General features: G+C 43.9%; 1 protein-coding gene across 1 annotated transcript; it reads left to right on the top strand.

Annotated features, from left to right (window-relative positions):
- The first annotated feature begins 3,349 nt into the window (after positions 1-3,349).
- LOC144599238 (SLAM family member 9-like) lies at positions 3,350-23,009 on the top strand. The gene is made up of 5 exons (XM_078409995.1): positions 3,350-3,403; positions 5,221-5,316; positions 6,015-6,377; positions 17,628-17,909; positions 22,156-23,009. The coding sequence occupies exons 2-5, from the start codon at positions 5,268-5,270 to the stop codon at positions 22,440-22,442; spliced, it is 981 nt and encodes a 326-aa protein (XP_078266121.1). The 5' UTR covers positions 3,350-3,403; positions 5,221-5,267; the 3' UTR covers positions 22,443-23,009.
- The last annotated feature ends 1,862 nt before the right edge of the window (positions 23,010-24,871 follow it).

Here is a 24,871-nt window from a genome sequence, read left to right as displayed (position 1 = left end):
TTTTAAACTCATGCAAGAAAGAAGTCAAACGGATGCAGGAGGAAGAAAAGACAGGCAAGAAGAAGCGAAGTGCAAGAGAGAGGAACTGGCACGCAACTCGAGAAGAAATACTGCAAGAAAACCTGCAAGGAACGCAAGAAACGGAAGGAAGAAACTCAGGGGACAAGCACGACCCTCACGGAAAGCAGCGGAGAAGCAGCACGAACAGCCAGTAACCCCAGTAATAGCCCCATGGTGAGCATGTACTCCGATCCTGCATATCCTGGACATAGTTTAGTGTAGAGGGGAGGGTGGTTTTGAATAAACGTGGGTGCGTAAAGGAATATGTGTTGGTCAATTTTGCGATGTGTCGTACGTTCCCCATCTTACAGTCGTGTATATGTCTTGTAGAACTGTGCGTTTTAGAATTCAGAGTAAAAGGTATTCATGTATATGTCTTGTAGAACTGTGTGTTTTATGATTCATAGTCAAAAGTATTCATGTAATTCGGTATGTGTCTTATAGATATGTCTTATAGAACTGTATGTATTCATGGACAATAGTCCCAAGCGTTCAATAAAAACCTTTTCCATTTAAACCCTGGTCTTCAAATCTGGTCTGGTTAAGTTTTTTTCTGCACTATCAACGCTCCTGCATCTAAGTCCAGTGTCTAGAACCGTAGGGGGTGAGTGGATCGAACCACTCACGGGGAACCAGTGTGCGCGGCCTGGTCAAGGGATCAGAGCAAGGCACAGGGACCTTAGGTCGGGCGAAAGCTCGGCGCAGAAACCCCTTACATACTGAACTCAGCAAATCATTGGGAATTGAATGACCCTACATAGTTCCAGTCAGTAGATTCTTGACAACAGAAATGTAATTGATTCCCTCAATCAGACAGACAATAACTAGTATTGCCTATCATTCCTATTTTGGAAATCCCAAAGGTCCTGGCAACACAATATCTAAAGTCTCACAATAACAAAATTATGAATTCCATAAAAAATAGTACTGACTAACACCAGTTTGCAAGAAATACATAGATACTCACATTGGCTATTCTGAAAATTAGTTACAGCTTTGTGTAAAATTAAACACATCTCAAGTCTTTGACAAAACAATAGAAAGTCAATGGTTGTCCGACACATAATCTCTACCAACGCATTGTGTTAGTGCAGGGGAATTAATATATGGCTTTCCAACAACTGAATGGAAAATGTGTGGGAAGGTAAAGTTACTTGAACCAATGGATGGTGGGGTTGTGCAACAGGAAGAGGCTGGAAAGACAATACATCTTGCTTCATGATATCTGCCTTTACTTTTTAACATTTCTGTGGTCTTGTTTTGCTGTTTATCACTGCAAATAGAATTGGTGTTATTGTAAGAAAATGACTGCAGATGCTGGTACAAATCGATTTATTCACAAAATGCTGGAGTAACTCAGCAGGTCAGGCAGCATCTCGGGAGAGAAGGAATGGGTGACGTTTCGGGTCGAGGTGTTATTGTACTGTGGACATCAAATCAGCCCACACAGTACCAAAAGCATCTTGAATATCTAACCAGACGAACTAACTAAATTACTCATCACCCAGACAGATGAAGAAAGTTGCAGCCACAGAAACAACAGTGTGTGAGGAGGCATTTTTTGGTTTGAGTATTTTTCACATTGAAATTTCATAACCTGGTCAGAATGAACTTAATTATATCATAAAACATAGTTAATTTGTGATATTTTTATAAGATTGCAGATCAATTATGAGATTACAGACGGATGCTGTCTGAGATGCTGCTGTATGTTCTCCCTGCAACTGCATGTGTTTTCACTGGGTGCTCCAGTTTCCTCCCAGATCCCAAAGATGTGCAGGTTTGAAGGTTAATTGGGTTCTGTAAATTCCACCTAGTGTGTAGGGTGCAAAACTTGGATAAAATAGATCTTGTGTACAGGTGATCGTTGGTCGGCGTGGACTCGTTGGACAAAAGGGCCCATTTTTCGCTGCTTCTCTAAAATAACCATCCATGGGATGGCCAGGGAATCAATTATTAGAGTAAGAGATTTGATGCAGCAATTCATTTCGCTCTTAAAGACCGGCGTTCTGCTCTCCTGAGACTTCTCCCGAATTGCAGCGAAATCACACTTTTATTAAATATATATGTGTAGAATTGCTGATTGATTTAATTGACGTGGCACCAGGTGAATCTCTTCATCCAAGGATGGTGCAAAATTGTAATGCAATGACAGTGATCCTGAGTTGGAGATGTTCTTAGTTAACAATTTTACATTGCATGTGAACGGAATATACAGTATAAACTACACTACGGACACTTTACAATGGATCAATCAGCCATGTACAAAATCAATAGATGTAGGGAGAACTCAAAGATTAAAAACACACCTTTGTCCACTTCTGACCTCAGTCTGGAGTCAGTCTGACATTATTTCATTCTTTTATTCCCCTGAATTTTGTGAGATCAATTTGTTTCCCTGGGATAGTCTACAAATTAACTTGTCAGAAAAGGATGAAAAAGGCTGCAATTATAATACCTCTGACTCTGACTCGTACAGCTGGAATGCCCTTATCCAGTCCTTATAATTCTTGGCCAAGTTCCTTTGTCCAGTATCTTTCGTCTGCTAGTTATGTTCAGTCTTTAGTCTTTTGGTTGTAATTCTATAAGTTTTATTTGTTTTGTTAGTTATGATATTTTCCATTTTTAATTAAGGTCTGCAGATGTTTTAATGCTTCACTCCGATGCCGTATAACCATTGTGCCTGAATAAAATGCTGGAGTAACTCAGCAGGTCAGGCAGCATCTCGGGAGAGAAGGAATGTGTGACATTTCGGGTCGAGACCCTTCTTCAGTTCTGCGGGTGGTGCTGGGAAACCAAAGCAGTGAAAATAATTCTAATAACGTACTTGTCTGCCTCGTGTTTCCTCTTTCTTGATCAAATACAACCCCCATCTCCCTGAGTTGACAGCCTGAAGCTCCCATCAATGCTTCTCCCAACAAAGTTTACCAAGTGCCAATACTCCCCCAACCCCCCACCCCCCCACCACACACACACACACACACACCCATTCCAGCAACTCCCTCCAACCACTCATTCATTAAATCGCACGTCTCATTTTGCACTAAATCTTTGCGGGTATATTTGTAAGTATAGCCTTGTACTATGTGTCCAAGATATTGCTCTGCTCAATAACAGCTAAAGATAATTGTATATATATATCCATTTAGATTTTAGATTATTCCTCAACCCCTTGTTGCCGAGGGTAGAGTGGACGTGGTGCAAGGGGATGCGGCACTCAGCTCGCAGTTGCATCAGCGGGTCACGGGTGATCTGGAAAGTTAAGTTGTCATAATTGTAGGTAGGCACCGCCCACACTTGATACCGCTCGGGCACATTTTCCACCTTCTCGGCCTGGACAACAGTAAGTACAGGGGCTGGGTTCAGACTGGACTTCTCTGAAGCAAAGCCTCAGTACTGCAGGGTTATTATTTCAAGGGGAGGGAGTTTACGTCAGTTTTAGTTCTGCAGAGTTTGTTCTTTTTACACAGAGACACGGGGAGAGACAGGGAGAGACAGGGGGAGACGGGGGGAGACAGGGAGAGACGGGGAGAGACGGGGAGAGACAGGGGGAGACAGGGAGAGACAGGGGGAGACGGCGGGGGGCGGCGAGGGCGGCGAGGAGGAATGGCGAGGAAGGGGTTAAATCTTGGTTATGGGTGAAGATGGATGGGGAGAGGGGAGAATAATAATAATAATAATTCATTTATTTTATATAGCGCCTTATCGGGTGCTCAAAGCGCTTTACAAAAACAATCAACATAAAAACAAACAGACAAACTATCCTAACGGAAAAGCGGCGAATAAACAACGCCAGCAGGGGCATCTATTAGCATCTATTAGTCTGAAGACAGGTCACGGCCCGAAACATTGTCTGTCCAATCCCTCCACACATGCAGCTGCCTGAGCCGCTGAGTTACTCTTGCACTTTGTGTTTTGATTATTGTATCAAGATCGAGGTTTTCATTCAAGCGCGGTGCACACGAACAACAGCAGCCCACTGTCCCGCAGCCGCCGGTTTCTCTTTGATAAACACTCAGCCAGTCCAATTGCTTTCACTTGCAAAAACGTTTTCAATAGACAATAGGTGGAGGAGGAGGCCATTCGGCCCTTCGAGCCAGCACCGCCATTCAATGTGATCATGGCTGATCATTCTCAATCAGTACCCTGTTCCCGCCTTTTCCCCATACCCCCTGACTACGCTATCCTTAAGAGCTCTATCTAACTCTCTCTTGAATGCATTCAGAGAATTGGCCTCCACTGCCCTCTGAGGCAGAGAATTCCACAGATTCACAACTCTCTGACTGAAAAAGTTTTTCCTCATCTCAGTTCTAAATGGCCTACCCCTTATTCTTAAACTGTGGCCCCTGGTTCTGGACTCCCCCAACATTGGGAACATGTTTCCTGCCTCTAACGTGTCCAACCCCTTAATAATCATACGTTTCGATAAGATCTTCCGATCGGCAAGTGCAGTCCCGAACCAAGAAAGAGGCAGCGGGCTATACTTGTATTCTTCACTCCACTGATGGAATTTAAATAAAAACTACAGGTGCTGAACAAAAAAACATGCCCGAAATACAACAAAACATGCCCGAAATACTTCAACAAGTGGGTATCACTAAAAGCTGGAGTGACTCAGCAGATCAGGCAGCATCTCAGGAGAGAAGGAATGGGTGACGTTTCGGGTTGAGACCCTTCTTCAGACAAGTGGGGTTGCATTACTGGGAACAGAAGCAGGGATAACGTCGAGAGACGCAAGATGCAGGAATTGTGAGTAAGAAACAAAATGCTGGAGGAACTCACCGGGTCAGGCAGCATCTGTGGAGGGAAATGGAGGGGACGTTTCTAAAGAGAACCCATCTTCAATCTGACGGAGTGGAGGGGCCATAGCTGATCAAGAGAAGTTAGGTTTCTTATTGTTTCACAAGATACAGTGAAAAGCTTTGGTTTTGTTACACGGGTGGGTTTCAACTAGATGGGCAGGGAGGCAGATACTAGTGCAGGACTAAGATTGGTGAGAGAGGCTGGGTGTGATAAGGAAGGTGATGAAAGAAAGTTCAGTGAACAGATGTTGCAGCAAACTACACTAACACTCCTTCCTCACACTCATGTAGCTAATGTTTGTGGGAAACGACCATTGAATCTCCTATCATAAAGTTCTTTATTATTTTCTCTTTTAAGATAATTCAACTCTTGCAAAACAGAGGTTCAGGGTTCAGAGGTATACCATGGGAATCTCAACGTCCTCAAATATCAACATCTTCAACCTAGCTTCAGGTAAGATATATAAACGGTCCCATGCTCATAACCACAATTAATTTGTGCAATGTTCAAACATCTAGAGGAAATATCGACCTGGTAGTAATTCTGAACTCCTTCTCCAAGACGATGTGCCCCACATCTTAGTCTGACAAAACAGGTTTAAGTTGTAAACAAAACACAAACACCCATCACTTCAATGGATGGTTTGCAACTGTGAGGAAAGTCTTTGATCTGAAACATTTTTTTCTCTCTCTGTATAAGCATTTACAGTATTTCTAATTTATTTGAGGACATTCAGAAATAATATTAAAAAAATGATTTCCTGCCTAGCTGCCCACTGTCAACAGTTTACTTGGTGAGTTTGTGAATGAGTCTGCACAGTGCTCTCAACTCTCCCGAGCTCGAGCCAGTCACTGGTTATTGTGGTTGTGGGATTGGTGGTGGGGAGAAAGGGCAGATGGAAATGCTCCATCCCACCCAACAAATGCATCTCAACCAGACCGCTGGTCTCTTAAATGCTTGTATGTCCCTACATGGTATCCATAAGTCAGGTAACTCCATAACTGGAGAGGAACTGTATTGGTTGGAACACCATTTTACCCAATTAACCTATGTCATTGGGGACAGGCAACTTTACATCAACATCCAGTTAATCTCTTGCAGTGACGAGCACTCTGCAGTATTTTGCTATTGAATTTATGTTTGTTTTCCAGTATTAAATTTGATTGTGGTGTGTGGAGGAGCATTACATGCCAGACCTGAAACCATCACTAATACCATTACGGGACAAACGGTGATGTTTCCCATTGAACACCAAGGCAAAGAAGAGCAGTACATTGTTACCTTTGAATTAAAATCTCCACGGCTCTTAAAATTTTTTAAATGGCACTCCAGTGATCCAGGAAAGCTGTATTTAGTACAATCAGGATATGAACACAGAGCTACAATCGAAAATGGATCAGTGGTGCTGAATAACGTACAAGTGAATGACAGTGGAGTGTATCAAATGCGAATTGACTACTATGGATCAGAACTGAAAAATCATGATCGAAGCACTTTTAGAATTCATGTATTTGGTAAGTATTCATTCCTGTTGCTTAAAAATATATATTTTTTGCATCTTCAGAAATGTCTCACCAAAACAATTGGCTCCAAGTCTCATCACAGCTGAGGATCAAATCTGTAGTCCAGAGGGGAGCTGAGAGAGACAACCTTCTCTTGGACCCCCCCCCCCCCGGTTGGCCAACTACCCTCACTAGAACTTTTCATCTCCAACTGCCGGCGTGACATTAACCGCCTCAAATTCTCCACTCCCTTGACTAAATCTAACCTCTCCCCTCCTGAACGTGCAGCCCTCCACTCACTCTGCAACAACCCTGACTTAGTCATCAAACCCGCTGACAAGGGAGGTGCTGTGGTAGTCTGGCGTGCTGACCTCTACCAGAACGAGGCCAGACGACAACTCTCAGACACCTCTTCCTACTTATCCTTGGACCATGACCCCACCGACAAACACCAGACCTTTATCATCAGCACCATCACGGACCTCACCATTTCCGGCGATCTACCCCCCCAGTGCCTCCAAACTTATAGTTTCCCAGCCCCGCACGGCCCGATTCTACCTCCTACCTAAAATCCATCAACAGAACTTTCCCGGCAGACCCATTGTCTCTGCCTTCTCATGTCCCACCGAACTTATTTCCACCTACCTCGACTCCATCCTATCCCCCCGGTCAAATCCCTCCCCACCAACATCCAAGACACCTCACACGCTCTCCATCTCCTCGATAACTTCCGGTTTCCAGGCCCCCACTCCCTCATCTTTACCATGGATGTCCATTCACTCTACACTTCCATCCCCCACAAGGATGGTCTCGAAGCCCTCCGTTTCTTCCTCGACCGTAGAACCAGCCAATCCCCATCTACTAACACTCTCCTCCGCCTAGCAGAGCTGGTTCTTACCCTTAACAACTTCTCCTTTGGCTCCTCCCACTTCCTCCAAACCAGAGGCATAGCTTTGGGCACTCGCATGGGCCCTAGCTATGCCTGCCGCTTTGTCGGGTAAGTCGAACAATCCCTGTTCCAGGCATACACTGGCCCCATCCCCGAACTCTACCTCCGCTACATCGACGACTGCATTGGTGCTACCTCTTGTACCCATGCAGAACTCACTGACTTCATACACTTCACTTCCAATTTCCATCCTGCCCTTAAATATACCTGGACTATCTCCGACATCTCCCTCCCGTTTCTGGACCTCACCATCTCCATCACAGGAGACAGACTAGTGACTGACATCTACTATAAACCCACTGACTTGCACAGCTATCTGGACTACACTTCTTCCCACCCGGTCTCCTGCAAAAAGTCTATCCCCTACTCCCAATTCCTCCGTCTACGCCGCATCTGCGCCCGGGATGAGGTGTTTCACATTAGGGCATCAAGTTCTCCTCATTCTTTAGGAAACGGGGCTTCCCCTCTTCCATTATAGATGAGGCTAGGATCTCACTAGGGTCTCTTCTACATCCCGCAGCTCCGCTCTTGCTCCCCCTCCCCCATTCCCCCAACATTTCCGTCACCTACAACGGGACCCCACCACTGGCCATATCTTCCCCTCCCCTTTCTGCGTTCCACAGAGACCGTTCCCTCCGTAACTCCCTGGTCCACTCGTCCCTTCCTACCCAAACCACCCCATCCCCGGGCACTTTCCCCTGCAACCGCAGGAGATGCAACACCTGTCCCTTTACCTCCCCCCTCAACTCCATCCAAGGACCCAAACAGTCTTTCCAGGTGAGACAGAGGTTCACTTGCACCTCCTCCAACCTCATCTGTTGCATCCGCTGCTCTAGATGTCAACTTCTTTACATCGGCGAAACCAAACGCAGGCTCGGCGATCGCTTCGCTCAACACCTGCGCTCAGTCCGCCTTAACCAATCTGATCTCTCGGTGGCTGAGCACTTCAACTCCCCCTCCCATTCCCAGTCTGACCTTTCTGTCATGGGCCTCCTCCAGTGCCATAGTGAGGTCCACCGGAAATTGGAGGAACAGCACCTCATATTTTGCCTGGGCAGCTTGCAGCCCAGTGGTATGAACATTGACTTCTCCAACTTTAGATAGTTCCTCTGTCCCTCTCTTCCCCTCCCCCTTCCCAGATCTCCCACTGTCTTCCTGTCTCCACTGTTGTAGTCTGTGGCCTATTAGAAAAAACAGGCAGACAACCGAATTCGTTTAACCTCTTTATTCTACTCACCCAGGTGGGAGAGAGTCTAGAAACCGAAGCGTTTAGAAACGCTTAGGAAGCTAGTGTAGTCTCTCTCCCCGAATGTTAACAATTACACATATTTATACCCGAAATACATGTGTCAGTACATTTCCTGTTGCTACCTTATATGGCAAGTTTTACAATGTCCTATAAATCTTTGTGTCTTTCGGGACCTCCGTGTCCGTTGTGTCCATCGTGACCTCTTCTTTCTTGGGAACAGAGGGCAGTCCATATGGCAAGTTGTTCTTCTTAACACTTCAAAGGATGGCTAACCATCAAAGCCTTAAAGCCAGTTGCCCATATCAAAGGATACCCTTAGCCATAAACAGGATGTCCTGGCAACATAATCGAGCTGGAGCTTTTACACCTTTTTAACACCCCTGCAATAAAACCCACATGGCTACGCTGAATTTGAGCCCTTACATCCCCTCTTTGATTATACTATAATCACAGTCTTTTAAAGTGGTTGATTGACAAATATTTGGCATATACATGAACCGAAACAATAACAGATTAACAGAATCACAACAATTAACGCAATGATACTGCCATAATGGAGAATCGGCCCCCACACATATCCTAAACCAAACCAATCCCATCCTGAAGCATTAATTCGATCTTGGGCTAAATCTGCCCCTATTTTCTTAGTCAAGTCAAGTCAATTTTATTTGTATAACACATCTAAAAACAACCCACATTGACCAAAGCGCTGTACATCAGTTCAGGTACTAAGAACAAACATACAATGGCACACAAACATAACAGCACATACATAAACAGTTCACAGCACCCCCTCAGAGGGCTCAAACGCTAAATGCTCTTTCTATAACCTCCTTCACATGCCCCGCGATATTGGTGATATTAGAGGATACATCTGGTACAAATGTACAACATTCTTGCCCTATCATAGCACAGGTACCCCCTCTCTTGGCTAGCAGGAAATCTAGAGCCATACGATTCTGGAGAGTGACAAGACGCAGGGCCATCATTTCAGTTGTTAACTGGCCTATTTGTTCCTGAGTCTCCTACAGTCCATCAGCGGTACAATTTGCTAATTGTTCCAGGGCACTAGCTAAGTTTCAAATTTCAGTTCCCGCCCGAGCGGTTCCCCATCTCGGGAATATTAGCCACCAAAACCCCTCAAACTCCGATACAGCTCGATTAGAGCTCCACTCTGGATGCTGCAGAGGATGATTTATGATTCGTAAAGGTGGGATCACAAAAGCTAGATAACAGCACCCTGTCCAGGTCTCATAAGATCCCTGATCATACCGTGGCGAAAGTCCTGGTAACCAGACATATGCTCAGCTCCCACATTTTAAGTAAGTCCCATTAAGAGGTCTTGGGGGAACTGCAGTACTGATATGGGTGCATGTGCTGAATCCCACAGACAGACCAACTTCATTTGGTCTAGATCCCATTCTACAGAAACAAGTTGTATTTATTGGTGTTTCTGGAGAGTCATGAGGAGAATTAACTTGTATCCGGGGCCAATTCTCCTGTGTTTGATTAAGATAGGGTCTCAAGGACCACCCATTAAAACATTAAAATCCACAGTCATCTGGTCGGTTATCATAATCCATACACCAATTATTGGAGCCAGGGCTCTGTGAGTGATTCAAAAAGAACCGGGCAGACCTGGTGTACTAAAGCAGCAGCTCACCCTCCGAGCAAATGGTTATCGCTCTCAATACTAGGCAGTAAATAAGTCAATAGTAAAGCGTGCACGGAATAGGAGTAAGGAAAGGTGTTATCCATAAAATAGTTCACCATGACGTTGCTACGCCTGATTAAAAGCTTTGTCAACTTGTAACATGAATTTAAAAATACCTGGACTGAAAGACAAAAACAAAATTCCCATGTAACCTCCAATTTTTCCCAGTCTATTCTTCCCCTCATCTCCTCTCGTAGGGACGACTGATGTAACCCTCGAGTTCGTCTACATCGACCCTGATACGGCTGCTGCTTCTTACATGGAAAACTAAATTCATCTGTCAGGCATTGGAAATTAAGCTGGCACAAAGCATGTCCACAGGGTACAACCCAATAGGCTTGGTCTCTCAATTGTTTAGCTCTGGTCTTATTAAACCATTAAACTATCCTGAGCAGGGTCCTATTCCTTCTGCCTTCCAGGGTATTGTGCCTTTGTCTCCTCTGCACATCATCTGATCGTCTTTACATAAATGTCATGGAGTAAATACAGATTGACCACAATACCATATAATTCTTGAGTGCACTTCCCCTAATAGCAGGAGTAACAATAGCTAAATAGCAACATCAATAGCAAAATCAATCCATCAGCTAAACACATCAACAATAACTAAGTAATACTTATAACTATGGCAATTCAATAAAATCAATTTGTAAACCCCAATGTATTTTGGGATGATACCATGTAGCATTTATTACATCCAACATTCCCCTCTTACCAGCATAGGTAAGAGAGTGCACATAATACAACAAAACAGGTAAAAGCGCGTTAGGGACACAAACTTTGCCAGAGGCAGTAACCCAAAGCAAGTCAGATTCGCAAGGGGAACACCCATCCTGGCTCCATTAGTGTCTCTCAGCCTCGGGGGCGTCCCCCTGAAGCTGGCAGAATTCCGAAACACTGGGCATAGCGGTAGTTGCAGAAAACTGCTGTTGTTCGCCTGAAGAAACTAAAATGGTAGGGGTCAGGGCCTCTGTGCATGCCAATGTGTCAGCCAATGCATTCCCGAAAGAAATGGGATCCTTGACAGATGTATGCGAATTACATTTAATGACAGCCAAGGTTTTTTGGGAGTGTTAAACTCGCTAGTAGATTTCGGAAAAACAGGACATTTTTAATAGGAGTGCTTGCTGCAGTCAAAAAGCCCCTGTGCTGCCACAGGTTACCAAAATCATGTGCAACCCCAAAGGCATATCGTGAGTTGGTGTAAATATTAGCACATTGGTCAATGCAAAGGTGGCAGGCCTGCGTGAGGGCAAATAATTCAGCCTGCTGGGCAGCATGAGGTGTACTGAAAAAGGCGAGGGTGGGCAGCATCCTCAATCTCTAGCGCCGATCGTGCGGATTCTTACTCGTGGCGCAACTTAACCCTTTGTCGGGGACCTATCCATATTCCCTGATGCTGTCTCATTATCGGGGGGTAGTCCCCAATATCCTGACGGGGAGGGTAGAACCGGGACTGGCACCACTGCAGCTGGTGGCTCTGCCTGTGGGGCTGTGGGGATCGGACATGTCCAGGGTTCCTCGTCACCCTGGACTCCTGATTACCTAATAAAGCCGCTATATACTCCAGTGGTTCGGATTCTGACTTTTGTTGTTGTGCGGGATATATCCCTTGTGGTACCGGTTTAAAATTCACCTCGAGCTCGGGTAGCACGGTCAAGTCTTAGATCATACACCTTCATTTTCCCTCCAACTTCGCTCCCTCGACTCCTGATGGCGCTTCTGCACCCCCTCTTTGATAGTCTCTACATTCCATGTACCTCCTACTGGCCAGGCCTCGTTTCCCAATCTTTTCATTAACGAAGCAAATAAATAAATAACACATGTGTTGTACCGGGGCACCGCCATCACTCTTATCCAAAGACTGTCCCATATGTCTGATTGCCAATTATCCGAAAATATGTTATCAATAAATACTACCAATAAATATTAATTGCACCAAGACAATGACAAGAGTGACCGCCCTTTACCTTCCAAATCCGGAACCTTATCCTTATCCTTATCGGTTCGTCTGTGAATCTCAGTTGAACACGAAATCAACCCCAAACGAGGGACTTCAGTGTCTGAAAAACGTCAACGTCCGGGGTCTCGAACAACGGTCGAGAAGTGCACTCTGTCCCCTGCGGACGTGTTTCAGCCACCGATGCCGCTTAGTCGTTCGTGGTTGACGGTGCCAAAGAGATCCTGCCGACTACGCCAAATGTTGTAGTCTGTGGCCTATTAGAAAAAAAAGGCAGACAACCGAATTCGTTTAACCTCTTTATTCTACTCACCCAGGTGGGAGAGAGTCTAGAAACCGAAGCGTTTAGAAACGCTTAGGAAGCTAGTGTAGTCTCTCTCCCCGAATGCTAACAATTACACATATTTATACCCGAAATACATGTGTCAGTACATTTCCTGTTGCTACCTTATATGGCAAGTTTTACAATGTCCTATAAATCTTTGTGTCTTTCGGGACCTCCGTGTCCGTTGTGTCCATCGTGACCTCTTCTTTCTTGGGAACAGAGGGCAGTCCATATGGCAAGTTGTTCTTCTTAACACTTCAAAGGATGGCTAACCATCAAAGCCTTAAAGCCAGTTGCCCATATCAAAGGATACCCTTAGCCATAAACAGGATGTCCTGGCAACATAATCGAGCTGGAGCTTTTACACCTTTAGGACCCCACCACTGGCCATATCTTCCCCTCCCCTTTCTGCGTTCCACAGAGACCGTTCCCTCCATAACTCCCTGGTCCACTCGTCCCTTCCTACCCAAACCACCCCATCCCCGGGCACTTTCCCCTGCAACCGCAGGAGATGCAACACCTGTCCCTTTACCTCCCCCCTCAACTCCATCCAAGGACGCAAACAGTCTTTCCAGGTGAGACAGGTTCACTTGCACCTCCTCCAACCTCATCTGTTGCATCCGCTGCTCTAGATGTCAACTTCTTTACATCGGCGAAACCAAACGCAGGCTCGGCGATCACTTCGCTCAACACCTGCGCTCAGTCCGCCTTAACCAATCTGATCTCTCGGTGGCTGAGCACTTCAACTCCCCCTCCCATTCCCAGTCTGACCTTTCCGTCATGGGCCTCCTCCAGTGCCATAGTGAGGTCCACCGGAAATTGGAGGAACAGCACCTCATATTTCGCCTGGGCAGCTTGCAGCCCAGTGGTATGAACATTGACTTCTCCAACTTTAGATAGTTCCTCTGTCCCTCTCTTCCCCTCCCCCTTCCCAGATCTCCCACTGTCTTCCTGTCTCCACCTATATCCTTCCTTTGTCCCGCCCCCCTGACATCAGTCTGAAGAAAGGTCTCGACCCGAAACGTCACTCATTCCTTCTCTCCTGAGATGCTGCCTGACCTGCTGAGTTACTCCAGCATTTTGTGAATAAATGCCTTTGACATCAAAGCAGCTCTTGATTAAGGAGCCCTATTAAAATTACAGTCAAGGGCAACAGGTATTTGCTCCCAATTGATGGGAGTCATTTTTGACAATAGACAATTGGAGAAGGCCATTCGGCCCTTCGAGCCAGCACCGCCATTCAATGTGATCATGGCTGATCATTCACAATCAGTACCCCGTTCCTGCCTTCTCCCCATACCCCCTGACTCCGCTATCTTTAAGAGATTTATCTAGCTCTCCTTGAAAGCATCCAGAGAATTGGCCTCCACTGCCTCTGAGGTAGAGAATTCCATAGATTTACAACCCTCTGACTGAAAAAGTTTTTCCTCATCTCTGTTCTAAATGGCCTACCCCTTATTCTTAAACTGTGGCCACTGGTTCTGGACTCCCCCAACATTGGGAACATGTTTCCTGCCTCTAACGTGTCCAATCCCTTAATAATCTTATATGTTTCTATAAGATCCCCTCATCCTTCTAAATTTCAGTGTATACAAGCCCAGTCGCTCCAGTCTTTCAACATACGACAGTCCCGCCATTCCGGGAATTAACCTAGTGAACCTATGCTGCAATCCCTCAATAGTAAGAATGTCCTTCCTCAAATTTAGAGACCAAAACTGCACACAGGGCCCTGTACAACTGCAGAAGGACCTCTTGCTTCTATACTTAACTCCTCTTATCATGAAGGCCAACATGCCATTAGCTTTCTTCACTGCCTGCTGTGCCTGCATCCTTACTTTCAGTGACTGATGAACAAGGACACCCAGATCTCTTTGTACTTCCGCTTTTCCTAACTGGACACCATTCAGATAATAATCTGCCTTCCTGTTCTTACCACCAAAGTGGTTAACCTCACATTTATCCACATTAAACTGCATCTGCCATGCATCTGCCCACTCACACAACCTGTCCAAGTCATCCTGCATCCTCATAGCATCCTCCTCACAGTTCACACTGCCACCCAGCTTTGTGTCATCTGCAAATTTGCTAATGTTACTTTTAATCCCTTCATCCAAGTCATTAATGTATATTGTAAATAGCTGCGGTCCCAGCACCTAACCTTGCGGTACCCCTCTAGTCACTGCCTGCCATTCTGAAAGGGACCCTTTAATCCCTACTCTTTGTTTCCTGTCTGCCAACCTGAAGAGAATTAAAGGACGCACACAATGTGCTTCATGTTTTAATTCCGAAGCTAAATCCTGATTAATAATCTCTGCCTCAAATTATTGTTTACAGCAGATAATTAGAACAAAATATTCACTTTTAAGATCGATCTGTTTTGTGCAGTGCTGACCCAATTTGTTTTACAGAGCTGACCAATCTTGATTTTCAAGATGTTAAATTACTAATTTTGAAACTAAATGAAAATAGCATAAGAAATAGGAGCTTCAATTACCCTTGGGCAGTGAAACAAAGGTATTAAAAATTACATAGGTTGTAAAATCAGGCTGTCAAGATCTATTTATAAACACTCTGATGTAAGCAAGTAAAGTGCCAATAGTGGAAATTCCAGACGTCACGAGTTGCATTTCTCTTGTTACAAAATTTCTCAATCAAAGACAATAGACAATAGCTGCAGGAGTAGGCCATTCGGCCCTTCGAGCCAGCACCACCATTCAATGTGATCATGGCTGATCATTCTCAATCAGTACCCCGTTCCTGCCTTCTCCCCATACCCCCTGACTCCGCTATCCTTAAGAGCTATATCTAGCTCTCTCTTGAATGCATTCAGAGAATTGGCCTCCACTGACTTCTGAGGCAGTGAATTCCACAGATTTAAAAATCTCTGACTGAAAATGTTTTCCCTCATCTCCGTTCTAAATGGCCTACCCCTTATTCTTAAACTGTGGCCCCTGGTTCTGGACTCCCCCAACATTGGGAACATGTTTCCTGCCTCTAACGTGTCCAACCCCTTAATAATCTTACATGTTTCGATAAGATCCCCTCTCATCCTTCTAAATTCAAGTATATACAAGCCTAGCCGCTCCAGTCTTTCAACATATGACAGTCCCGCCATTCCAGGAATTAACCTAGTAAATGTACATTGCACGCCCTCAATAGCAAGAATATCCTTCCTCAAATTTGGAGACCAAAACTGCACACAGTACTCCAGGTGCGGTCTCACTAGGGCTTTCTTCACTGCCTGCTGTACCTGCATACTTCCTTTCAGTGACTGATGCACTAGGACACCCAGATCTCGTTGTACGTCCCCTTTTCCTAACTTGACACCATTCAGATAATAATCTGCCTTATTATTCTTACCACCAAAGTGGATAACCTCACACTTATCCACATTAAACTGCATCTGCCATGCATCCGCCCACTTACACAACCTGTCCAAGTCACCCTGCAACCTAATAGATCTTAGGTCACACTACCACCCAGCTTTGTATCATCTGCAAATTTGCTAATGGTACTTTTAATCCCTTCATCCAAGTCATTAATGTATATTGTAAATAGCTGCAGTCCAGCACCGAGCCTTGCGGTACCCCACTAGTCACTGCCTGCCATTCTGAAAGGGACCCATTTATCCTCACTCTTTGCATTCTGTCTGTCAACCAATTTTCTATCCATGTGAGTACCCTACCCCCAATACCATGTGCTCTACTTTTGCCCACGAATCTGCTATGTGGGACCTTATCAAAGGCTTTCTGAAAGTCCAGGTACACTACATCCACTGGCTCTCCCTTGTCCATTTTCCAAGTTACAGCCTCAAAAAATTCTAGAAGATTAGTCAAGCATGATTTCCCCTTCGTAAATCCATGCGGACGCGGAATGATCCTGTTACTGCTATCCAAATGTTCTGCAATTTCTTCTTTTATAATTGACTCCAGCGTCTTCCCCACCACTGATGTCAGGCTAACTGGTCTATAATTTCCTGTTTTCTCTCTCCCTCCTTTCTTAAAAAGTGGGATAACATTAGCTACTCTCCAATCCATGGGAACTGATCCTGAATCTATAGAACATTGGAAAGTGATCACCAATGCGTCCACAATTTCTTGAGACACTTCCTTAAGTACCCTGGGATGCAGACCACCAGGCCCTGGGGAATTATCAGCCCTCAGTCCCATCAGTCTACCCAACACCATTTCCATTTTAGTTAGAAATAAGTAATTGCAGATGTGGTGTACAAAAAAAGACAGTGCTGCAGTAACTCTGAACCTGACCACAAAACCATCAACCCCCAGATCATTCTGTATTCTATGGTTGCAGGGTATAACATTTAGCAAGAAGTCACTCACCCGGGTTACTGTGATAGCACTCTCAACAGCCACAATCTCTGTCACAATAAGAACAAAGGCAGCAGGTATATAGAATGGCCACCATCACAGCTTCTCCTCTAAATCGCACACCAGCTTGACCTGAAAGTATAGCACCAACTCTTCCTTGTGCCGACAGTTGGAAATAAAAAGGCCCAGAGAGGGTAGAAGGCTCCAGTTTCCTCCCACGCCCTAAAGATGTGCAAGTTTGTGGATGAATTGGTCTCTGTAAATTGTGCCCAGTGGATAGGGAATGCATGAGAAAGTGGGATAACCTAGATCAAGTGTGAACGGATGTTCAATGATCGGTGTGGACTTGATGGACCAATGGGGATATTTCCACAGCATTATCTCTAAACTAAACTAATCCAAGAATTTCATTGGCAGAATATTATAGGCATTGGTGAAAGTTTTAATTGAAGGGAATTGTACAACAGTCAGCACTCTGGGTGAGGAAATTCCTAAGACTAAATCTGGTATCTCTAATTGCATGTTTGGCTACAAATTTTAATTAAATGAATTATTCCTTTCCCTAATGTCAGTATCAAAACTTGTAATGCAGGCTTCAAGTTTAATACATTTATAATTTGAAAAAACATAAAAGAAAAATCTGCGGTTATTGTAATGTATCACATTTTGTAAAAAAGAAAATAGCCACAGGATACAACTAATGGTAACTGCATTTAGGATTCCACTTTGTATTTCAGATCCAGTTTCACAACCTGCAGTGAAGAGAATTATTCACGGTCAGAATGCACCTAACATCACTTTGAACTGCATTGTCCGCAATGAAGAGGCAGTCACTATTTACTGGGAAAAGATATTTCTGTCTGGAGGAATAAAAGAGACCAATGCTGGGCCAATTCTTGTAGTAGGCTGTGCTACTGAAGGAGAACAATACAAGTACAGATGTATTGTAAAAAATCCAGTCAGTAATGCATCCAGCAGTGAAGTATCTGTCAACAAATGTAACATCGGAAATTTGAATGGTGAGAATTTGGACATTAATCATATTTTATAATACTAATGCTTTTTTTTCACTGATTTCATGGAATTCATCTGAAATTGAGAAGTGATGTGTTCTAATCAAAAAATTATTTATATCGATAAGCAATGCAGCAAGAATATCCAAATAATCTGGTTTATTTGATTAGACATTCTATATTCAATGCTCCTAATTTAAAATTAAAATGCATCTTTGGCCAGTTAAATGAGGTCATAAGGAATAGGAGTAGAATTATGCCATTCCGCCCATCATGTCTACTCCGCCATTCAATCATGGCTGATCTATCTCTCTCTCTCCTAACCCCATTCTCCTGCCTTCTCTCCATAACCTCTGACACCTGTACTAATCAAGAATTTGTCTATCTCTGCCCTAAAAATATCCACTGACTTGGTCTCCACAGCCTTCTGTGGCAAGGAATTCCACGGGTTCATCACCCTCTGACGAAAGAAATGTCTCCTCCTTCTTAAAAGAACGTCCTTTAATTCTGAAGCTATGACCACTAGTCCTAGTCCACTAGTGGAAACCTCCTCTCCACATCCACTCTATCCAAACTTTTCACTATTCTGCATGTTTCATTTAGGTCCCCCCTCATTCTTCAAAACTCCAGCGAGTACAGGCCCAGTGCCGACAAACGCTCATCATAGGTTAACCTAATTCCTGGGGGGATCATTCTTGTAAATCTCCTCTGCAACCTCTCCAGAGCCAGCACATCCTTCCTCAGATAGGGTGCCCAAAATTGCCTTACCAGCGCCTTATAGAGCCTCAACATTACATCCCTGTTTTTGTATATAAGCCCTCTTGAAATAAATGCTAGCATTGAGTTTGCTTTCTTTGCTAACAATTCGATTAGCAGATTAACATTTTGGGAACCCTGCATCAGCACTCCCAGGTCCCTTTGCACCTCCGATTTCTGGATTCTCACCCCATTTAGAAAATAGTCTACGCCTTTATTCCTACTACCAAAATGCATGACTACACACTTTGCTACACTATGTTCCATCTGCCATTTCTCTGCCCACTCTCCCAACCTCTCCAAGTCATTCTGCAGGATGCCTGCTTTCTCATATTTTCGTATCATCCATAACTTTGCCACAAAGGCTTCAATCCTCTCATCCAAATCACCAATATACAACATGAAGAGTAGCAGCCCCAGCACCGACCCTTGCGGAACTGCACTAGTCACTGGCAGCCAACCAGAAAAAGCCCCCTTTATTACCAACTTTTTGTCTTCTGCCATCCAGCCAACCTGATATCCCTGCTAGTATCTGCCCTTTGATACCATGGGCTCTCATCTTCCTGTGTAGCTCCTTATCAAAGGCTTTCTTAAAATCTAAGTAAACAACATCTACTGACTCTCCTTTGTCTGCCCTGCTATTTACTTCTTCAAAGAATTGCAGCAAAATAAAACTGAAAATAATTTAATTCGTCATCCTTTTACAATCCTTTGCCGTACATAATTTTTGACTGCTCCGTCATTATAGTACTGCATCAATTACCAGAATTTCCTTGTTCTCTGTGTATCACTTAAATCTTAATTGTTAAACCAATATACCATGGCATAAGGCTCACTCTTTGAAATGAACAGATGTGCTTTCGAATTACTTGATATTGCAATGTGGGTAATTTTTTTAGACCTGAATGGGACGGCAAATCATAGCACAACTTATCCACCAGTAAATCTATCGAAACCGTGGAAGATGACATGAGCTATGAACATATTCAGCCAACATGTTCCCTTAGACACTGGGGCACCTACCCTGGCTGCCTCTCCAATGGTGCAGACCACATCTCCCACACTGACAGACTGATAGTCATTGAGTCATAGAGTGTTAGTGTGGAAACAGGCCCTTCGCGTCAACTTGCCCACACTGTACCAACATGTCCCAGCTACACTAGTCCCACCTGCCTGCGCTTGGACTATATCCCTCCAAACCTGTCCTATCCATGTACAGTACTTGTCTAACTGTTTCTTAAATGTTGGCATAGTCCCAGCCTCAACTACCTCATCTGGCAGCTTGTTCCACACACCCACCACCCTTTGTGTGAATAAGTTACCCCTCAGATTCCTATTAAATCTTTTCCCCTTCACCTTGAACCTGTGTACTCTGGTCCTAGATTCCCCTACTCTGGGCAAGAGACCCTGTGCATCTACCCGATCTGTTCCTCTCATGATTTTGTACACCTCTATAAGATCACCCCTCATCCTCCTGCGCTCCAAGGAATAGAGACCCTGCCTACTCAATCTCTCCCTATAGCTCACACCCTCTAGTCCTGGCAACATCCTCGTAAATCTTCTTTGAACCCATTTCAAGCTTGACAATATCTTTCCTATTACATGGTGCCCGAACTGAACACAATATTCTAAAAGCAGTCTCACCAATGTCTTATACAACTGCAACATGACCCCCCAACTTCTATACTGTGACTGATGAAGGCCAATGTGCCAAAAGCCATTTTGACCACCTTATCTACCTGTGACTCGACCTTCAAGGAACCATACACCTGCACTCCTAGATCCCTCTGCTCAACAACACTCCCCAGAGGCATACCATTCACTGTGTAGGTCCTGCCCTTGTTAGTCGTCCCAAAATGCAACACCTCACATTTCTCTGTATTAAATTCCATCAACCATTCCTCCGCCCACCTGGCCAATCGATTCAGATCCTGCTGCAATCTTTCACAACCAACTTCACTATCTCCAAAACCACCCACTTTTGTATCATCAGCAAACTTGCTAATCTTGCCCTGTATGTTCTCATCCAAATTGTTGATGTAGATGACAAACAATTACGGGCCCAGCACCGACCCCTGAGGTACACCACGAGTCACAGGCCTCCAGTCCGAGAAGCAAACTTTCACCATCACCCTCTGTTTCCTTCCGTGGAGCCAATTTGCTATCCATTCAGCTATCTCTCCTTGGGTCCCATGTGATCTAACTTTCCAGAGCAGCCTACCATGCAGAATCTTGTTAAATGCCTTACTGAAATCCGTGTATACAACATCTACAGCTCTGCCCTCATCGACCTTTTAGGTCACGTCTTCAAAAAACAATCAGATTTGTGAGACAAGACCTCCCACATAACTCCATCATGCTGACTATCCCTAATCAGGTATGTAGGTTAATTGGCTTGGTAAATGTCCCTAATCAGGTATCCCTAATCAGGTATGTAGGTTAATTGGCTTGGTAAATGTAAAAATTGCCCCTATAAGGGTATTGTGGGTATAGGGTAGTGTTAATGTGCGGGGATTGCTGGTCGGCGCAGACCCGGTGGGCCGAAAGGGTCTGTTTCCGCGCTGTATCTCTCAACTAAACACTTTTGAGGAATTGAACCCCATTTAATCCCTTCACGCTATGATTTTCCCAGTCAATATTGGGAAAGTTAAAATCCCTTATTCCAACAACCTTATTTGACCTGCAGCTGTCTGCAATCTCCTGGCATATTTGTTTTTTCTCATTCCCATTGACTACTCGGGATCTGTAGTACACCCTCAACAGGGTGATCATCCTTTTTTTTGTTCCTCAGCTCCACCCATATAGCCTTGCTAGACGAACCGTCCGTTATGTCCCCTCTGACCACTGCCGTAACTTCCTCCTTAACCCACAATGAAACCCCCCCCCTCCTCTTTTTCCCCTCACCCCTGTCTTTCCTGAAGCTCCTGTACCCCAGAACATTGAGTTGCCAGTCCTGCCCCTCCCTTAACCAGGTTTCAGTAATTCAGTCATCTCTCCACTCCCTTTGTTGGTCTGCTCTCAGCATTCACAACATCGGATTTTATTTTCCATTTCTGCCAAAGGGAAAATGCTAGATTTATTTTTAAAGCAGGAAAGGAATTTTCCAAAATACTCTGCAGGTCTGTCCACATCTGTGGGAAGAGTTAATGTTACAGCGCTGACTTTATTAAACAGCAACGTTATCTTCTTTTCCCAAAGATGTGGCCTGCTCTGTTGAATAACGGTTACTATTTATCGATCAAGCAGAGACTCGTTACAAAGAAAGACAAAGAGAAAGATTTTTAATGCTGTGAATTTTAAGATGCGGAATGCTTCTACAGACTAGCGGGAAAGCAGAATCTAGAATGATTTAAATAGAAAGTGGATTAATATCGGAAAGTAAACAGTTAGTAGGGTCTGGAGAAGGGTCAGATGGTTGAATTAAATGTATGATTCATGTGACTATGAGAAGCTGACTGATCTATTTATTTCATTAATGTCTATAAATTTCTTTCAGGTAAAAAGAATCATCTGATGATCCTGATCCCTCTGGGGATGTTGGTGGGAATTATATTGATTTATCTTTGCAGACTATGTTATAAAAGTAAGTATTGCTGTTCAGGTGGGAGGCGGGGAATGCAATTGTCAACACTGCACCAGGACTCCTCAGATGCTGCTCAACCTGAAGAAGGGTCTCGACCTGAAACATCACATTCCTTCTCTCCAGAGATGTTGCCTGTCCCACTGAGTAATACCAGCTTTCTGTGTCAATCTGCCAGTTCCTTTGAAAGAGTTAATGGCTAATAACTTTGCATGATGGGATACTTGGCCATTGTCTGCAAACCTGTTTGTATGCTTGTGGAGCTGTTGAAGGTGCAGGAATGCTAATTGCTCATAAGGATGTGTCTGGTAGCTGAAACTTACAATCCCTGGAAACCACAGGAATAATAAAATGGTAGAATGAATGAACAGGATGAGCCTGAACTTTGGGTCCTGAATAGCTGATGTTTGCAAAATTGCACCAGGCAGGATAAGATTATGCAATTCTTAAAGTCTTTCGAGCAGTGCATCCTGTTTTCCCTGGGAAAGATGTACGGGAAAGACGATGGACAATGCTCTCGTTAAGATTAGGATGTGGTTAACTGTTGACTATTTGTGGGAGTGTGAAAACAGGACCTTCTGTGGTATGATAAGGGTTCTTACCTTCAACTAATGACTTATTGAATAAAATAGTTTATGACTTTGAGGTGTCGAATATATTGTGTTCGATACAGTTTGTGATTGATTTGAAGGAAATGTTGTGTTAAACATTCTTGCTCCAAATTCTGTATAAAAATGCCACGAAAATGCTGTATCTTTGAGTGGAAGCAAGGGGAGTGCTGAGTATGGTCATACACCCGCACTCGCCCACTCCCGTCAGACAATAATTAAAGCTTTGCTTGGCTTACCTTTAACTGTTTATGTTGTCTGTTTTAAGAAACGAACTTTAACATCTTCCTACACAGGTTTCTCCCAAAGATTGTTTGTTGCTCCAGATTCCAGCATCTCCACTCTCTTGTGTCTCCACTATGGTATCCTACTATGAATGGTGCTTCCTCCAACATTAATTGCTGCCATTAAATTGCTTTTTTTTTAAAAAAAACTACTCGGAGATAGGTCTTAAAGTTAAGGTCTGGATTCCTCTGATTATAAGGATCACGTAATATGGAAAAGACAGCAACCTCTGGATAAACAGATTGGTTTTGAAATCTAGAAGACATTATCAGTGTAGAAAAGAACTGCAGATGCTGGTTTATGCCAAAAATAGACACAAAATGCTGGAGTAACTGAGCGGGTCAGGCAACATTTCTGGGGAAACGTCACCTATTCCTTTTCTCTCATCGTTATTAGTGATTCCCTGTTCCTCATCTCTGAGTGCAATTCAGAAATCTTTTCCAGTAGTGGTCCTAAGAAAGCTTAAGATATTTAATAAAATGCCCCTGAAATGTTAGGCGATATTGAGTTGTCAAAATGTAAACTTATAATCACTACTTAACACAGTCCCCAACTTTGAAAATAAATTCCAGTTGTACAGATTGTCATTTTCTCAGAGGGAGCAACATAGTTGGCTGAAGGGCCCGTTTCCGTGCTGTATATAACTCTTGAGACTAAACAAAGTTTCACGTCATTGAGGACAATTGGCTTTCCAAAGTGAGTAGGGAGAAGAGCTACTTTGAAATGCATTCAATTGGCTAAAAGTACCTCCATGGTTCACACCTGACAACCGTTGCAACTTTTCCACTGTAAAATTAAAGTATTACATTTTTAACTATGATGGAAAAACAAGTTTGATGTGAAGATTAGTACTTGGTTATAGCCACGAATGGTGCCACTGTCCCACAGCCATACAGCATGGCAAGACCCTTCAGCCCAACTTGTTCATGCCAACCATGATGCCCCATCTACACCAGTCCCATTTGCTCTCCTTTGGCCCACATCCATCTAAACCTTTCCTATCCATGTACCAATCCAACTGTTATTGGCACTTTGCCACAATTGCTTCCTCTGGCAGCTTCTGTGTAAACCCACCACCCTCTGTGTAAACAAGTTACCCTTCAGGATCCTATTGAATCTTTCCCCTCTCACCTTAAACCTCTGCCCTCTGATTCCCCTACCTCAGGGGTGGGGGAGGGAAAGAGAGACTGTCTGGACCAAAATTCACCCCATCTGTTGAAGGGAATTGTGCCTTTAACCTGTCTCCTGAATCTGACTATCATATAGGTTGCAATTGACTTTTTAATTATGAAATTTGTTTTATTTGTGGACGATACTAATATCTTTTGTTCTGGGGAGAATTTACAGCAGCTTTTGGAGGAGATCACATTAGAAATGAGAAAATTAAAAAGGTGGTTTGACATAAACAAATTATCATTAAATTTGAACAAAACAAAGATTATGCTGTTTGGAAATTGTAAAATAAACACTCATGTATGTACAAGTGAGGATGGACGGTGTTGATATAGAAAGAGTATGAAAATAAATTTCTAGGTGTGATATTAAACCACAAAATCTGCTGGAAACCTCATACAAAACATGTGCGAGCAAAGCTGGCAATGAGCATTGCAGTCCTGGGACAAACAAGGCACATTCTGAATCACAAAGCGATGTACATTGTTTATTGTTCACTTGTATTGCCATATTTAAATTACTGTGTGGAGGTACGGGGTGACACTTACAAGAGCCCCCTACATCCA

Source organism: Rhinoraja longicauda, chromosome 13, assembly GCF_053455715.1.
Source record: "Rhinoraja longicauda isolate Sanriku21f chromosome 13, sRhiLon1.1, whole genome shotgun sequence".
Classification (NCBI taxonomy): domain Eukaryota; kingdom Metazoa; phylum Chordata; class Chondrichthyes; order Rajiformes; family Arhynchobatidae; genus Rhinoraja; species Rhinoraja longicauda.
Note: the sequence above shows the minus strand (reverse complement) of the source record. Positions and strands in the feature narration are given on the sequence as shown.

What these genes read in the sequence shown, in the direction of transcription:
- LOC144599238 (XM_078409995.1), top strand. Translation starts at nt 5,268, where the DNA reads ATGGGAATCTCAACGTCCTCAAATATCAACATCTTCAACCTAGCTTCA. An exon ending in CATCTTCAACCTAGCTTCAG is followed by an intron (nt 5,317 to 6,014) that starts GTAAGATATATA and finishes TTTGTTTTCCAG; the next exon opens with TATTAAATTTGATTGTGGTG. An exon ending in TTTTAGAATTCATGTATTTG is followed by an intron (nt 6,378 to 17,627) that starts GTAAGTATTCAT and finishes TTTGTATTTCAG; the next exon opens with ATCCAGTTTCACAACCTGCA.